General features: G+C 43.0%; 2 protein-coding genes across 5 annotated transcripts in view; both read right to left on the bottom strand.

The window, feature by feature from the left end:
- Window positions 1-11,680, bottom strand: part of LOC106565473 (glutamate receptor ionotropic, NMDA 1-like) — a 43,025-nt gene extending 31,345 nt beyond the window's left edge. The window contains exons 1-6 of one of the 4 annotated variants that reach the window (XM_045690752.2): window positions 10,498-11,680; window positions 7,632-7,766; window positions 7,067-7,243; window positions 4,008-4,070; window positions 3,199-3,296; window positions 2,777-2,898 (exon numbers count right to left, since the gene is read on the bottom strand). In XM_045690752.2, the coding sequence (XP_045546708.1) occupies window positions 2,777-2,898; window positions 3,199-3,296; window positions 4,008-4,070; window positions 7,067-7,243; window positions 7,632-7,766; window positions 10,498-10,746 (844 nt within the window). In that variant the 5' untranslated portion in view covers window positions 10,747-11,680. The remainder of the gene's footprint in view (window positions 1-2,776; window positions 2,899-3,198; window positions 3,297-4,007; window positions 4,071-7,066; window positions 7,244-7,631; window positions 7,767-10,497) is intronic. The other 3 variants (XM_014132735.3, XM_045690760.2, XM_014132742.3) reach the window with 3 other exon arrangements.
- Window positions 11,681-16,291: 4,611 nt separating this feature from the next.
- On the bottom strand, window positions 16,292-17,553 carry LOC123725416 (uncharacterized). Its single transcript, XM_045690743.2, has one exon. It carries the CDS (start codon window positions 17,333-17,335, stop codon window positions 16,457-16,459), a length of 879 nt encoding a protein of 292 aa, XP_045546699.1. The 5' UTR covers window positions 17,336-17,553; the 3' UTR covers window positions 16,292-16,456.
- Window positions 17,554-17,584: the final 31 nt, after the last annotated feature.

The following is a 17,584-nucleotide window of genomic DNA, read 5'->3' as shown; positions in this document are numbered from 1 at the left end:
CAAAAGGTGTGGCTGAAATAACTGAATCCACTCATCTGAAGGGGTGACCACATACTTTTGTATATATACTGTTTATGAAATAATTAAAATAGATGATTTTAAAATAAAAAATAGAATGACAAAGCTGTAAAGCATCTCAAATATACTGCTCAAAAAAATAAAGGGAACACTTAAACAACACAATGTAACTCCAAGTCAATCACACTTCTGTGAAATCAAACTGTCCACTTAGGAAGCAACACTGATTGACAATACATTTCACATGCTGTTGTGCAAATGGAATAGACAACAGGTGGAAATTATAGGCAATTAGCAAGACACCCCCAATAAAGGAGTGGTTCTGCAGGTGGTAACCACAGACCACTTCTCAGTTCCTATGCTTCCTGGCTGATGTTTTGGTCACTTTTGAATGCTTTCACTCTAGTGGTAGCATGAGACGGAGTCTACAACCCACACAAGTGGCTCAGGTAGTGCAGCTCATCCAGGATGGCACATCAATGCGAGCTGTGGCAAGAAGGTTTGCTGTGTCTGTCAGCGTAGTGTCCAGAGCATGGAGGCGCTACCAGGAGACAGGCCAGTACATCAGGAGATGTGGAGGAGGCCGTAGGAGGGAAACAACCCAGCAGCAGGACCGCTACCTCCGCCTTTGTGCAAGGAGGAGCAGGAGGAGCACTGCCAGAGCCCTGCAAAATGACCTCCAGCAGGCCACAAATGTGCATGTGTCTGCTCAAATGGTCAGAAACAGACTCCATGAGGGTGGTATGAGGGCCCGATGTCCACAGGTGGGGGTTGTGCTTACAGCCCAACACCGTGCAGGATGTTTGGCATTTGCCAGAGAACACCAAGATTGGCAAATCCGCCACTGGCGCCCTGTGCTCTTCACAGATGAAAGCAGGTTCACACTGAGCACATGTGACAGACGTGACAGTCTGGAGACGCCGTGGAGAACGTTCTGCTGCCTGCAACATCCTCCAGCATGACCGGTTTGGCGGTGGGTCAGTCATGGTGTGGGGTGGCATTTCTTTGGGGGGCTGCACAGCCCTCCATGTGCTCGCCAGAGGTAGCCTGACTGCCATTAGGTACAGAGATGAGATCCTCAGACCCCTTGTGAGACCATATGCTGGTGCGGTTGGCCCTGGGTTCCTCCTAATGCAAGACAATGCTAGACCTCATGTGGCTGGAGTGTGTCAGCAGTTCCTACAAGAGGAAGGCATTGATGCTATGGACTGGCCCGCCCGTTCCCCAGACCTGAATCCAATTGAGCACATCTGGGACATCATGTCTCGCTCCATCCACCAATGCCACGTTTTACCACAGACTGTCCAGGAGTTGGCGGATGCTTTAGTCCAGGTCTGGGAGGAGATCCCTCAGGAGACCATCCGCCACCTCATCAGGAGCATTCCCAGGCGTTGTAGGGAGGTCATACAGGCACGTGGAGGCCACACACACTACTGAGCCTCATTTTGACTTGTTTTAAGGACATTACATCAAAGTTGGATCAGCCTGTAGTGTGGTTTTCCCCTTTAATTTTGAGTGTGACTCCAAATCCAGACCTCCATGGGTTGATAAATTGGATTTCCATTGATTATTTTTGTGTGATTTTGTTGTCAGCACATTCAACTATGTAAAGAAAAAAGTATTTAATAAGATTATTTCATTCATTCAGATCTAGGATGTGTTATTTTAGTGTTCCCTTAATTTTTTGGAGCAGTGTATAAACCATCAACTTAGTGAATACCATTGCTGTATAATATGAAGGTTTCAGCATGAAATATTCTTTATACACTTATTTTACTATGTCAATATGTATTTATTGTCAATGTTTTGGAGTCAAACTGGTGTCAGTCAATAGTTGGAAGAGTTGCACAGGTAATTAATGCCATTGTTGATTAGATGCTTTTTTCGTTATTTAGGCTATTTTCTCTTGAACCATATGGTCTATCTACTAGAAAGTAATGGAGAAATTACCAACGTTATGATAGATTGCCATAGATTTTCTGTTAATTACAAAAATTACTGAAGATTCCTGTAACTTTGGTAAATTACGGGTAGCTTTGCAACCCTAGACATTACTGACGAAGAATCTTCTGCAGAGGTCTGAGCATTGTCTTACGTCAGATAGCTCTGCTTACCGTCTCGGCACTGCGTGACGAGCGTTATGTAGGAGTGACACCACCTAACGTAAGACAATGGGGGCAGGGGGTGTTGGAGTGCCTGGGGTTGACGCTTACGTTTGTGACCACAAAGTGACATATTACGTGAGAATTGTGCAGACTCCGGGACATAAGCAAGACCGTTGTAGCTTACCATTCTATTTCAGTTACACTTCAATGTGGGGGTTGCAAAACTCCCTTTATAAACTCATGAGAACCAAGCTATTAATATGTCAGGATAGTACAATAAAGGCAGCGCGGGAAGCTTTGGATAACCCAACATATTTTTAAGAAACACACTGTATGTACGGGTTAACCTATCAATAGTTATGACTATAGATAAAGAAATAGGTTCAGAGATACAGGACCCAACACTGTATCTTAAGAGCTTATAGTGTAAACTACTGTGACTCATTTAAAACCTTTAAACATATCAAATGCTTAAACGTTTAAATGCTTAACACTCAAGAAATGATCACACATGATACATTGTTAAACAATGAATCGTTCATCTATGGTTGTCTCCCTAATCATAGAGGTTAAATTAAAGGTGACTCCAGAAAAAGGCCAGCGTTATGAAGTGTTTTCCGAGTGGCTGTTGGGTAGCAGTGTATGGTACGTACCATCTGGTGCCTCACTCAGGGCTTTACCCGACATCTCCCGCTCTCCCACCAGCCACACGTAACCCGAGCCCGTCATGTTGAGGAAACGGGCAGCCTTGTAAACTGCAGCAGCGTCCTCTTCACTGAAAACAGAGATGTTAAGTGACACAGGCATGGTTACTTATCTTTAATCTAAACGCAAATCGTTGCAGTAAATCACTACTGTGTGATATCATGCCAGCATTTAGCAGTAAAAGTATCTAAAAAGTGTTAAATATAAGTCATTTTAAATCTTGTTGTGGTCAAATTAGGAGCCGGGAAAATTACTTATGATCATTTTAGGTTAAGGATCGTGATCAGAATGAACTAGATTCAGTAGTAGAGGCAGGTCAGCTATGATGGGAGGGGACTGATGGGACAAATGGAAGGTGCTGTAGTCTCACCTGGCGGAGAGGATGATGACACGAGCCTCCAGCTCTTTGGCTTCCAGAAGCAGAGCAGTTAAGTTAGTCTCCTGGCTGAACTGGAGGACTTTCTCTGCCTGTGATCGGGGCACAAAATAAGTCAAGCCAGCTACTTACCCCCACCTCAGAAACCATGCTGTCTCTTTACCTGTTTTGTTTGGTTTTGTTGATTTTTTGTTGAAAAAGAGAGAGAGGAAAAAAAGGAAAGCGATCCATGGAAATCGGCTCAACTAAAAAAAAGCTTGGAGGGGAAAAAACGTTTGCATTTTTCGCATGCAAACTGAGGGTTATCAAGACTCCAAAGAAGGACGTGCATGTTAGATAGGGGGGAGAAGAAGGTCAATGCAACCAGTAACTAAAAACAGGTGAAGGGGAGTGAGGGGAACCTTTCCCCCAACCAAAAACTGTTGAAAACTACAGGTGCTACAAAACAGAAGGGAGTAGTAATCTGGGAAAGTGTTTTGTCCCACACTACCGGATCTCCACAAAGGAATAAACTTGCAATCTTTTTTTTTGTTTAGAACATGCATTCCTTTAGTTGAAGGAAAAAAAGTAATATGATAGAAGCGGAGCGCTGTTCATTTGTTTATTTTTTTACGGAAAATTATAGTCTTTCCATAACAAAACCATTCTTCTGTGAAATCATAGGAATAAGGTCTCAAAGTAAAAAGAAACACGTGCTTCCAAGATAGGGGCATTTCTGGGTCGGCTGGTGACTGGTTGGGCTGGTTTCTAGTTGCTACGTTTGAAAAGTTGGTGGGCGGCGTGCATTGACCATGCAAATATACCTTAGGTCCTCGCTTGTTGTCATAGGACAGTTGGTCGAGGTTTTCATAGTTCCTTTTTTTATTCTGATGAGTAATGTGCACAGAGAAAATATGCAGACACAGAAGAATATTATAAACAGTTGAAAATGGATCGCAGTAAAGCATTCCAACAAATCTCCAACTTTTCTGCTTCAAATTGGGATCCCTTGGGGCTTGCAAAAAACATCAATGACAGCCACTGACCACTAGCAATCCTATTTACTGCTATGTCATACTCCCTTATTCAGCACCTTTCAAATACAACTCAAGACCCTTAAACCATCATCCAGCATTGGTCCAGAAACAGTCATACTCTCTGTACAACAATTAGATTGAGAGGTCTATGTTCCAGATCAAAGCAATCCCAACACGTAAAAAGTCTGATTCTGCAAACTAATGCCCCTAAGGTTCTCTCCATTTTGAATTCCACTCTGCTCCTGTATATTGTGAAAGGAGCCGCAAGGCAGTCTCTTTGCCTTAGGGAGCCATTTCGCAGTGAAACATAGCATCTTCTGCTTGATAGACCTGCCTCCCCTGATGCCTGAACTCTCAGCTCAGACCGTTGGGAGGCAGAGCGCTCTGGATCTACGTCCTCCGCTACCCAAATGCTACAGTGACTCTGACGCATTGGTTCATTATACTGCCTGACAAGCAAATCTGAAGTAAATCCCATTTTCCTCCACTGTATTCACACTTCTTTGAAAGGAATAAAGAACTGTTCTGCCTCAAATGTAATCTGAGGTTGTTGTGGTCAGCGCTGCTCTGTAAAACACTGCTCCCCTTTCCAAATGTTGCATGAAAATGTCTTCTAGTGTGTCAAGGTCAGTGCACACTCATGAATCATGACATTGCAAAACAAGCATCAATCAAACTGTGACCACGGTCCTTATTTAGAATATAAATCAACTCATCTTGTAGGTAGCCTAGCAGTTAAGAGTGTTGGGCCAGTAACCAAAAGGTCGCTGGTTTGAATCCCTGAGCTGACTAGGTGAAAACTCTGTCTGTGCCCTTGAGCAAGGCACTTATGCCTAATTGATCCTGTAAGTGGCACTGGATAAGCGTGTCTGTTAAATGACTTCAAATGTAAAAACCCAAATTGATTTTGCTCTAGCCCTCCACCATCTTGCAGCTATCTCTGTGTGGTATTATACTGCCTTGGCAAAATAAAAACTGTCTAGATGACTGCCATTGTTTTCCCCAAGGAGCTCCTCTCTGACTGCCCTGTTTTTGCTTATTCAGTGTAGTATGATATTGTATGTTGTGTCACTAATGTTAGTATTCTAATTGAATCCATTACAGCTAGAAGAGTCTCTCTACCGGCTGTGCTAGAGAACCCCATCAAATTGCCCCTGTGGCTTGTCACAGCAGCACAGCATAGAAACCTGCAAATACAGTGTGAATAATCTGCACGATACAGAATATTAAATGTGAATAACTAGAATATTTTTCATTAAGGAGGAAATGACACAAACTCCTCAAATGTGACAAACATTCTGCCAACCTGGCTAGCTGAGTAATTTCTTACAACCACTGATAAAATCACAGTCCAAGCTTTTAACTGTGAGAACACAGATACTTCCTTACATCGTCATATCGTAGTGTCTACCATATCAAGGTTTCTGTGACATTGATAGATTCCTTCAATCTGGTAACTGTAAATCTATCCAATCTCTGCTTTTGGCATTATATAAGAGAGAGAGATAGTTAAGGGCGGACAAGATGGATTCCAGGAAGGAAGGAGCAAGTAGCTATCAGTTAACCAACTATTCTTTCATCTACAGTAATTTAGGTCTTTACCATAGACAATACCACTCCACAGGTAAAGTCATACATACAATCCAATTAAGTCATAATCCTTAATAACAAGATGATTTATCAACATAAACTATACTTAGTAACTCCTAATCAATCTTTATCATGTGTGAGTAACTGATTAACCACAACGTGTTTAAAATGTCCCATCTCCCTTCGGTGTGGATTATCATGAGCATGTGTCAAATGAACCGTTTCATCAGCCTCTGATTAAATTACTCTTCAAATCAGGACTCATTTCACTCCGTCACACAATTACAGGAAGGAGTCCCTGAAGAGAACAAGCATTAACCACATCTCGAGGTGAAACATACTAAATGTATGTTCAACAATGTGTTAATTGTTCCTTCTCTTTTCCTTTAGGGAACATGATCACCGGTCTGTTTTAAGCTTTAGGTGGATCAGCACATGTATTAATGAGCTAGCTACATTCCAAGTAACACAGCCTCAGAGCCAGAGGTAACTACGGGCTAAAGTTATGCTCATGGTTACAACATTTATATGTGTCATTTCACTTGCATGGTCACACAGTCCATTATCTGACAAGGACAAGGACCTTGCCGGCAGATAGCGGTTAAGATCGTTGGGCCGGTAAACTAATGGTTGCTGGTTTGAATCCCTGAGCCGACTAGGTGAAAAATATGTTGATGTGCCCTTGAGCAGTTAACCCTAGTTGCTCCTGTAAGTGTCTGCTAGATGTAAATGTAGTAAAACCAAAGATAGGTCTTTCAGACAGTGTCTCGGGACAATCTGATATACTGCATGTCAACCGTCCATCACTTTACAAGCCTCCAAGTGAGCGTAACACTGGGTAGATTAGCTCCTTTCCTTACACACGTAATATCACAACACAAATATACATGAAGGATCTGTGGACCATCATTATGTTTGGGAGTCATTGATGTTTTGCAAAGCCCCAGGTTAAAGTGTGCTATTTGGCTCCCGTTGTGGATTGACACAGGAGAATTTGACTATGGTGAAAAGCAACATGAGATGAGTAAAAGATGTACTCAGATCAGACCACATTAGACGCTGTAGATGTCTCTAGCATATTGATGTTAGCCAATGTTCACACAATGGTCAGTGAGAGATGTGTTCACACAAAATAAAGGAAAACAGTTACATACAGTACATAAAAAGTCCTTTGAGAGTTTAACAAAGACTACACACACACACACACACACACACGGTCACACGCACTAGGGGTCCTGCGAGCCTGAGCATCTCACCTTTGTTTCCCTCTCCTCCAGTAGGGTCTCCAGTCTCTTCTGCGCGGCCCGCCCCTCGTGGTCATCGCTGACAATCAGGATGATGTGGTTCCATCGAAACTCTCGCATCATGTCGAACCACACGTGAGCCTGGTGGGAGTACGGGGGGACAGTCCGCAGAAAGGACAAGTGGATACTCTGAGGAGAAAGAAAATGAAGAAGAGTGAGAGGAAGTTAATTGCTTGTCATCCACGGTTTTAGTGACATTTCTAACATATTCATAAGGCCATTTTGCTATTTTGGTAGCTAGCCAAGTAGTGGAGTAGAATTTGTCTCTCTTATCGGTTTCCATTCCCAGGGACCTCTCCATCATTTCCCCCTCCCCCTTCTCTCTCGCTTTCTCTCTCTCTCTTCTCCTCCCTCTCTCTCTTCTCCCTCTCTCCCTCTGTCTCCCCTTCTCGCTCTCTTTCTCTCTTTCGCTCGTTCTCTGTCTATCCCATCTCTCTCTTCTTCCCCTCTCTCTCTCTTACTCTCTCTCTTCTCACTCCCTACCTCCCTCCCTCTCTCTCTCTTTTTAATTTCTCACCTTGTCGGAGTAGATGGACATGCGCGTGGTGAGGCCCACCACAGGGATGCGGTAGAAGCCTGCGGTGTAGGACACAGGCGTGGGGGTGAGGTGGTCATTGGACTGGGGAGGATGACTCACTAGGATGGCATACACCTGCAGACACAAGTATGGGAATGAAAGATAACCACACTTCCTGTACAGAGAGTTGAAAGGATAAAAAAGTGTATGGAATATTGATTCATCACTGCGACATGGAAATGCCATATCAGCTTTCTCCTCTTAAACCATCCTCATTTAGCAATATGGCTGCTCAGTAGATAGATATTTATATGGCTCAAAGCTAAATGGCACTCTACTAACAGCTTTTTACTGAGCAACTGTATATCAATTCTTAGATGAATAGGATTCTTGAGAAATGGAACATTGATCCAACTGAGGCGGAAAAAAAACATGCAGGCATGAGGGTTCGGTGCGTGCAGCCCGTATGGTTGAGCCTCAAATGAGGTCTACCATCCAGAGAGCGCTTCCAGGCATCTACCATCTGTCATAGACCCTCTCATTGAGTCTCTCACATGGTTAGATCTCCATCTATGCAGTTACCAGGCACTGTTACCGGCATTTGACATGTAGAATACTGACATCTTTCTCATCCCTGCAGCCCTCTGTGATGATGAATGGAACTCAGATGTCGTGGAACGAAGAGAGATATGTTTCTAACGTAACCATTTCTAACAATTACAATCATTACAATGAAGAGGCCCAGGGACATCGTCTGCGTGTGTGTGTCTGTGTGTGAAAGAGAGGGTGAGAATTTGAAAGAGGGATGGGGAGGTGTGTTTCACACCTCAGCTCTCTTCACTACATGATATTGCTGCTTCCCAAAGCAACGTAACGCTTAATGTGAATGTGATGGACCAGGATTTTAGTAATGTGTTTCAGTGTTGGAACAACTCTCAAAGGGATAACATCACAATACATAACTTATGAATGTTGTTTTCATTGTTAGGATTAAATTGCAAAAGTTGTATTCACATGTCCTGAGCAATGGCCATAATGACTTAAAGAAGAATCGCACTTCAAGTGAAAAAGCCAGTTATTCTTTCCAGACTAGAGGCAAAAACAATTGCATACCATACACTCCTGTGTCTAACCAATACAACATCAGTCTGCATAAGTTATTGATCTAGCAATGAACATGAACCAAACAGTTAAAACTACCAATTTCAAATGATCAAATCATAATTTGACATAATACAAACTAAACGCCCTTCTCCCCTAATAAGGCCGGTGACATAACGTCAGACCAGCGAGACATGCACAACTGCTACCCCCCAAATGCTTTGATGCAGTGGGCCGTTACGCATGCGGCAATGTTAGCCTTCTTAAAGGCAACATTTCGTCACATGGCACCAGCGGTGAAAATAGAAACAGTAAAAAAATGTCATTGTTAAAGGGATACTTGCAAGATTCTGGCATTTAATCCCTTGTTGTCAGATGAACTCGTGGATAATTTTTTTTTTTTTTAATTAGCTGTAGTTTAACAAGCCAATGCTAACGCATTGAGCTAACGCTAGTTAGCATTGGCTCGTGAAAGTACTGCTAATTTCCTTCATACTGCACACAGAGAAATACAAATGGTATCCACGAGTCCATCTGACTCTGACTAAATTGAACAAGGGCCTAAATGCCAGAATCTCACAGTATACATTTAATGATGAGTCACTGATTTCAGTCTTGGTTAGTTAGTTCATTTCAGTGGATTTGCAGCTGTGCACACTGAAGTGCAGTTGGCCTCTCATCCTAATCAGTGTAATCCAGCGTTTCGAACATGTAAACAAGACTGCATGGGATTTCTGTTAATGCGACTCCGTGCAGCCAATGGAAATGTCTGCTTTAGGTGTAATGCCAGGAGCTGCTTGTGGATTTGACAATGCAGTTCCACCTCTAAACACCGCCAAAACAACTGCTATGCCGATGTCGTTAAAGCGTATCTGATTGAATAGGTTATATTAACCCTTGAATACATAGCTTTGTCTGACTAATAAGCTACAGATATGGGGATAGAGATTTGGCCACGTCCAACAGACCATTTTCAGGCCATTTACTTTTCATGTTAGGTCACAAGTTCAGGTTTGGTAGTTACTCATTTCTACTGTTTATGTAACAACGTCATATGCATATCTGACATATCATTTCATTTCAGCTTCCATTTTCTTTCAGAAGCTCGATGGTATTACCAGAGGTGACAGATCTCTGAAAAGGAGCAGTTTCATAGTATTGTTATCATAGCCTAAAGGGCTAGGCTCTAAGAGATATTGTGAGAGTAATGACATTTCTGTATTGATTATTAAAATTGTGTAACAAATTACCCGTTTTTTTGTTGTTGTTGCAAATAAACAGTTTCGTTAAGGAAAATATATAAAATGCAGTCAGCTCAATCTGCTTGAAATATGCAATAGAAGCAGGTGGCACTGGCACAGTGTTTCACAGGCAGGCGTTGAGGTTATAGTCTAGGCAGATGGCATTGTCTGTTTATTGCTAATGAAGTGGTCACTGATCACAATATATCGACCTCATCTGCCCTATTACTCACGTCAGCCAGCTCACTTGAAACAGACACAGGATAATGCTGCATCACACTAAATAGGACGATTCATTTCCCTCCTAATAGTGGGCATAGGCCTCATACTAATTTGCGCAACTTAAATATAGTAGGCTTCATAATCATTTTAGCCTTATAAATGGTTCTGATTGATATGATGGACATTTTGCACCAATGAATAGATGGCTAAATGTCCTGGCTAAATGACTCATCTAATTAGGCAGTTAATCATTTAACACCCATGCAGGGACATGCAGGGACAACGGATCCCTCCTGAGATACCTGGTTAGAGATGAGGTCCTCGCAGACGGAGAGAGCCATCTGGATAGCGTTGGGTTTGTGCGTTACGGAGATGGCGGTCAACTTGAATTTATCTCTCCCGTAGATCTGATTCGCCTGGGTCACCGCATCCTTAAAGACTTGCTCGTACCTCTTCTGACTCAGGACTGCTCCGATGTTCACTATCTTCGGCTCGCAGCCGCCCCGCGCACAGGAGCACGAGAGGAACACCGCCAGCAGAAACAGACGCATCGTGTGAACGATCAAACCGCACAGAGGACCCCGGTTGCGTCTCTCCCTCGTGTTGGCGGGTCGGCTTGCCCGGCTTCTGGACTGCACGGTTCACCCGGTTAAAAAGACAGGAACCACCGTCCCCCTGTACAATGTGGAAAATCTGGACAGCTGATTTATGGGAAATGCGGAGGAATGTTCATGGTCAGGACCTCAACCGCTGTTGGATTATCTTCGTAATTGTCAGCAGTCTTTCTTCAAACATTTTGATTTTCTTTGTCAATTTCCACCATTTTCTTTTTTCCAATGTCGATAGAAACGAGTCAGAGCATATTTTGCGGTGTATGCGTTTTCCTTTATGCGCTGTGTATCCCTCTCCTGGTCCTCCGTGGGCTCTGTGCGGGGTTTTGCTGTGAAGTGATTATCAGACTGATGCGACGCTTGGGGCTGCGGCTGTCCTTGGTGCTGACAGCTGTGCGCGCGCAGTGGTGCGCGCTTCCGCCGTCTACCTTTTGATTTTGCGTTGACCTTATGCTGCTAGAATGAAAAATAAATAAAATAAATGAAGCTAATCATAGAACATAAATGTATCTTGTTTTCAACATGTTATTCATTATAGGACACTCATCTTAGATTATGAATAGGGGATCAATGACAATCAAGAAAACATTTGTGTGTCAGAACAAAAATAATTGAGGTGTCAATGAAAATTGACACCTCAATAATCCAGTGACCCAGACGATTCCAATGTGTGGATTTTTTCTCCAACGGCATTGCTACAGCGCACGGAGCAGATGGACCCGAGCCTGCTCATTACGCTGAAATGGGTCGCCGGTCTCAGTTGAACTGGCTCGCACTGTAAATCAACACAATTCCACATACTCAGGTGGACCAGGACCACCCATTTTAGGTTACACCTCCCCCTCTTTACATCCAAACATCCAATCAATTATGTAACCATGTTATCCATATTTCAACCTCGTAAATCTTGCAAAACCTCCAACGCTCCAACATAACCAGAGTACTTTTATGACGCTTGTCTACTGCAAGTCCCTGACATAGGGATATATATAGATAAAAATGCCTGAATAATTTATTGAGTTGTATCTACAATTTGTGTCTAATAAACTATTTTATCTTGACTAATTCCAAAAGTGTGACATGAATGTGTCGTTTTATCGCATTTGTATTGACATATGTGTATACTTGTTAGATGTTTTGTCTGATTGTGGGGTTGGGTAATGTCATTTGAAATGTCTGAATGGAGAGAGGGAACCTAGTGTCCAAGTAACCATGTGAGGCACAAGAATATCCGTCTTGCTAAGCAAATTTTCAACCATCCTGGTAACCTAGGAAACAAGCCTCTCTCCCCACAGTGTTACATTTCAGAAAATTCATATTACCTAACACATTTATTGAACATAAAAGAGATTATGGCACAGCTATTACTTTTATGCACATCACACTGGAAAACTGATAAAGCATAGTAGCCTAGCCCAGGTTAATTTAGACAAAATGCCATTGCAATTGGAATGTAGGCCTGCCAATAGCCTATCCTATTTCTGCCCACATTAAACCCCACATGTTTCCCAGTCAAATCGGATGTTTCTGGGTTAACTAGCCTATAAGGTCAACCAGGGTTGTAAAAGGGATGGGCTGTTTATAAACCAGATGATTAGTGGTTAAATCTAATCTGTTTTATCTCCTTTAATCAATAGTCAATTAATTTTTCATTTAGCAGGAAATAATCTGTGAGCCCTGTGGTGTCACGCCCTGACCATAGAGAGCCCTTGTTTCTCTATGGTGTAGTAGGTCAGGGCGTGACTAGGGGGTAGTCTAGTTTAATATTTCTATGTTGTGTTCTAGTTTTATTTTCTATGTTGGTGTTTTGTATGGTTCCCAATTAGAGGCAGCTGGTAATTGTTGTCTCTAATTGGGGATCATATTTAAGTAGCTATTTTTCCCACCTGTGTTTGTGGGATATTGTTTTGTGTTTGTGCATGTGCACCACGTAGTCACGTTTCGTTGGTCGTTTATTGATTTATTGTTTTTGCTTAAAGTTTCACTTTGTAATAAATATGTGGAACTCAACATCCGCTGCGCCTTGGCCCCGTTCTTACGACAACCGTCACATGTTGTGTGTTTAGCAAATGTAAATGTCACGTGCACATATATTTTCAAATGAAAGAGACATTTTGGAAATGAGGTCACAATTGATCTAACTGTCTACTGAATTATAAATTACGAATGCAGAGATGGCCCTCTGAGAGGCACACAAATAGGCTAGAGATGACATACAGTGCCTTCGGAAAGTATTCAAACTCCTTGACTTTTCCCACATTTTGTTAGGTCACAGCCTTATTCTATTAAATTGTTTTTCCCTCATCAATCTACACACAATAACCCATAATGACAAAGCAAAAACTCTTTGTTAGACATTTTTGCTAATTTATATTTAAAAAAACACGTAAATATCACTAACATAAGTATTCAGACCCTTTACTCAGTACTTTGTTGAAGCACCTTTGGCAGCGATTGCTGCCTCGAGTCTTCTTGGGTATGATGCTACAAGCATGACACACCTGTATTTGGGGAGTTTCTCTCATCAGATCTCCTCAAGCTCTGTCAGGATGGATGGGGAGCTTTGCTGCACAGCTATTTTCAGGTCTATCCAGAGATGTTCGATGGGGTTCAAGTCCGGGCTCTGGCTGGGCCACTCAAGGACATTCAGAGACGAAGCCACTCCTGCGTTGTCTTGGCTGTGTGCTTAGGGTTGTTGTCCTGTTGGAAGGATAATCTTTGCCCCAGTCTGAGGTCCTGAGGGCTAGGGAGCAGATTTTCATCAAAGATCTCTGTACTTTGCTCCGTTCATCTTTCCCTGGATCCTGACTAGTCTCCCAGTAACTGCCGCTGCAAAAAATTCCCACAGCATGGTGCTGCCACCACCATGTTTCACCGTAGGGATGGTGCTAGGTTTCCTCCAGACATGACGCTTGGCATTCAGGCCAAAGAGTTCAATCTTGGTTTCATCAGACCAGAGAATCTTGTTTCTCATTGTCTGAGAGTCTTTAGGTGACTTTTGGCAAACTCCAAGCAGGTTGTCATGTGCCTTTTACTGAGGAGTGGCTTCCATCTGGCCACTCTACCATAAAGGCCTGATTGGTGGAGTGCTGCAAAGATGGTTGTCCTTCTGGAAGGTTCTCCCATCTCCACAGAGGAACTCTGGAGCTCTGTCAGAGTGACCATCGGGTTCTTGGTCACCTCCCTGACCAAGGCCCTTCTCCCCTGATTGCTCAGTTTGGCTGGGTGGCCAGCTCTAGGAAGAGTATTGGTGATTCCAAACTTCTTCCATTTCAGAATGATAGAGGCCACTGTGTTCTTGGGGACCTTCAATGCTGCAGAAATGTTTTGGTACCTTTCCCCAGATCTGTGCCTCAAAAATATCCTGTTTCGGAGCTCTACGGACAATTCCTTCGACCTCATGGCTTTGTTTTTGCTCTGACATGCACTATCAACGGTGTGACCTTATATAGACAGGTGTGTGCCTTTCCAGATCATGTCCAATCAATTGACTTTACCACAGGTGGACTCCAATCAAGTTGAAGAAACATCTCAAGGATGATCAACGGAAACAGGTTTCACCTCAGCTCATTTCACATGAGCTCAACTTCGAGTCTCATAGCAAAGGGTCTGAATACCTATGTAAATAAGGCATCTGTTTTTTATTTTTTAATAATGTGCAAAAAACATTTTTTTTTACTGTTTTCGCTTTGCCGTTATGGGGTATTTTGTGTAGATTCATGAGGAACATTTTTCATTTAATACATTTTAGAATAAGGATGTAAAGTAAGAAAATGTGGAAAAAGTCAGTGGGTCTGAATACTTTCCGAATGCACTGTATCATAATTAGGCATAGGAAACACATCGCCCTCTTATGAAGTGTGTGGTTTCCACAGGAATGGAAACAAAACTATTAGTATAGATTTATTCAATAGATCTATTAAGTATGAAATTGTATTTAGATCAATGACAACATCTTAAAAGGGGGAGGGACATTACCCCTGCCTCAGGCTTCTCGATTGGTTTAAATAACTACATCACTGTATATGTCATATAAAGTAACCTTTCTTAACACGGGTGTCAAGAATAGAACAATTTAACAGCACGACTGGTTTTCAGATAGCTCAGAGCCATATAGATATACAGTATGACTATCCATGGCTGTGGCTCTGGGATAGCTGTTAGACTGTGGCACTGTGGGTGTGTGTTAAACGCTGCCTAATGAGAGCCACTCAGAGGGAAGGCCAACAGCAACAAGGACTCTTGTTTGCTGGATTCCTGTAGTAGCCCTTAGTGTCCCTCCACCCACCCACCACTCACACATCAATACAGCAGGGCCAGCCTGCAATGCAGCCGTTATATAACGATGTGCACTGGCGGAGAACAGACGTATACAAGCAAACAGACTCAAGAGTTTCATTCCACTCCAATGAGACACACACACACTCTCTAGAGTTCTCACATGCACGCACACGATCATCCACCCACACAGAGACAAGTACATACATACACATACCACCTACACAGTGGAAGGTCTCTCTCTCTCACACACACACACACACACACACACGTCCCTCCTACACACTAACACATAGCCTGGCAGCAATCTATTTGTATGCCAGCCATAACCTTTAGTTACATGTTGCAATGTGAATCAGTAGTAGCAGAACACAGGTACTCCTTTCAGGTGGGGAACCAATAATGAACAGTATACCTTTAAAAGAGCATTCTGAAAAGTATTGCACCAGCGTCCCTTTGCATTGCTAAGTTCATCTACATGGGTGTGTGTTCATCAAGTTCTGTGACCGTTTAGCCACATTAGTTGATTGAGAGGTGGGAGTAAAGCATTCTTCTGCTGTCAATATGTTAGCATAAATAGAGTACTGTAATTCATAGAGGCGGGTTGCCTAAGTGTGCCTTCTGAAGAGGCATGTCTGATGTGTTTCCTGCATAAATTACTGATGAGCAGTCCTCCCTTGTTTTTTGTGGCCCTGTCCCAATGGCCAGCGGCAGTATTACTGTTCTGTTTGTCAGAAAACATTAATTTAGTAGAGGTATACTTTAATGGAAAAGAGGTGGCTTACTTACTGATTGTTTGGTGTGGGGTTGAACAAAAAAACAATTCTAAAAGGTGACGTAGTGTAATTGAGGCAATTTAAATGTCAGAACAATCAAGCATCTAAAACCAGGATTTCTTACCAACTCAATCTTATTGAAAACGTCCAAGTACATATCATGAAAATACAACAAGCTGGACTACAGTGGCTAGAAATAAACAGGAGGAACACACAGTAGATATCAAACTGCTAAAGTAGGCCAGAGGGAAAACAGAAGGCCCAGACACTGCAAGAGATGCACTGAAATATTTGAGTCTATTTTTAAGCCACTCTGACCTTGTTCATCCTTAGATGGAGGCAGTTTCACCATGCTTCCAAGAAGTGTGGACCACTGTTCATTTGTATCCTTTATGTGAAATCACTCAATCCCAGTCTAATATTATGCCAAGTTCCATGGAGGATTCCTCCTTTATTGAGAAATTTGAGAGAAACACATGGTTCATTGATGATTGTAAAACTAAAGGCCCATTGGTAAGACAGACAACACTGTTTTAAATAATGAAATACAATGGATGTTAGAGGAGATTAATGTGTATAGATGAACTATCAACTATCTACTTCACTAGAGTGAATAACAACACTAGCACAATAACAGGAAGGAAGACAACCAGCAGACAGCTCATCTCCATCAGGAAGAGAAGCACCAGGAATATCAGGTAGCAGCATCGACAGTGTTGTTGCATCTGCCTCATCATTTGAATCAGACGAGGAGGGTACAGGCAGCATCCACACAGCAATATTGACTCCATGCGAGTCTGCAGCCTCTGTTCCATGGCGAAGCAGAGTCGTGGGGCTGGAATGGTCTCAGGCAGAGTGTCTGTGATGATGAGTCCATGTTCAGAGCTACTGACCTGGTGGTACATCATATCCTCCTGCATCCTCTGGATCTCCCAGTGAAGGAGAGGAGTTTTCTGTCGACATAAGGGGCACTGCACCCGGCTAGGATCTGCTGCACGCTTAAGGATGGTGGCCAGACAGCAATGGCACAACGTGTGGTCACAGTTCAACAAAGCCATCCGATGGTCTCCCTGAGAGTCGTACAGTTCACTGCAGATGGGGCACTCATTGTCCCCTAGATTGTCACTATTTCTTTGACTCCCGACACTTGTCCCTTTGCTTTGAGGCTGCTCTGTGTTGTCAGAATGGAGCTCTTGTTGAACAGATGTATTTTGGTCAGCCCCATCCGCTGGCCCTGTTTGGGTGACTGGTCTGTGAATTTGCTTGACCTCTCCCAGGACATGCTGTTGTAGAAGCAGGGGCTTTTTCACTGAGCCATCCTCTCCCTGGTCCCTCTCCGTCTCTACCTCCTTGGTTTCCTCAACAATACTTAACACTGCAGGACACCTTGCTCCAACAACAGAACAAATCATTTCCTCGTGTGTCACGTCGTTCCCTGCTTGCCCCGTTTCAAGGTCACCCGCTATTCCATCCATATTTTGTTAGATAAAACTAAACAGTATTCTGTGTCAAGTTTCAGATCAGGCTGAGCAGAATTCCAGTGGCATGTACAACCCAGATCTCTTAGCTAAGAAAGTTCAGTCACAACACTCTACCTGGACAAAGCTTGACTCAATGTGAAAGTAGGCAGTAGTGTTGACGTACTGCTAGCCTCTCCGTCAGTGAAACTAACCTCGATAAGCACTTTCACAGTGATAAGCCCAAGTGTCCAGAAGTGCTAGTGG

The sequence above is a fragment of the Salmo salar genome, chromosome 01, assembly GCF_965601325.2.
Source record: "Salmo salar chromosome 01, fSalSal1, whole genome shotgun sequence".
Taxonomy (NCBI): domain Eukaryota; kingdom Metazoa; phylum Chordata; class Actinopteri; order Salmoniformes; family Salmonidae; genus Salmo; species Salmo salar.
This window is presented reverse-complemented; position numbering and strand designations above follow the sequence as displayed.

What these genes read in the sequence shown, in the direction of transcription:
- LOC123725416 (XM_045690743.2), bottom strand. Translation starts at nt 17,335, where the DNA reads ATGGATGGAATAGCGGGTGACCTTGAAACGGGGCAAGCAGGGAACGAC.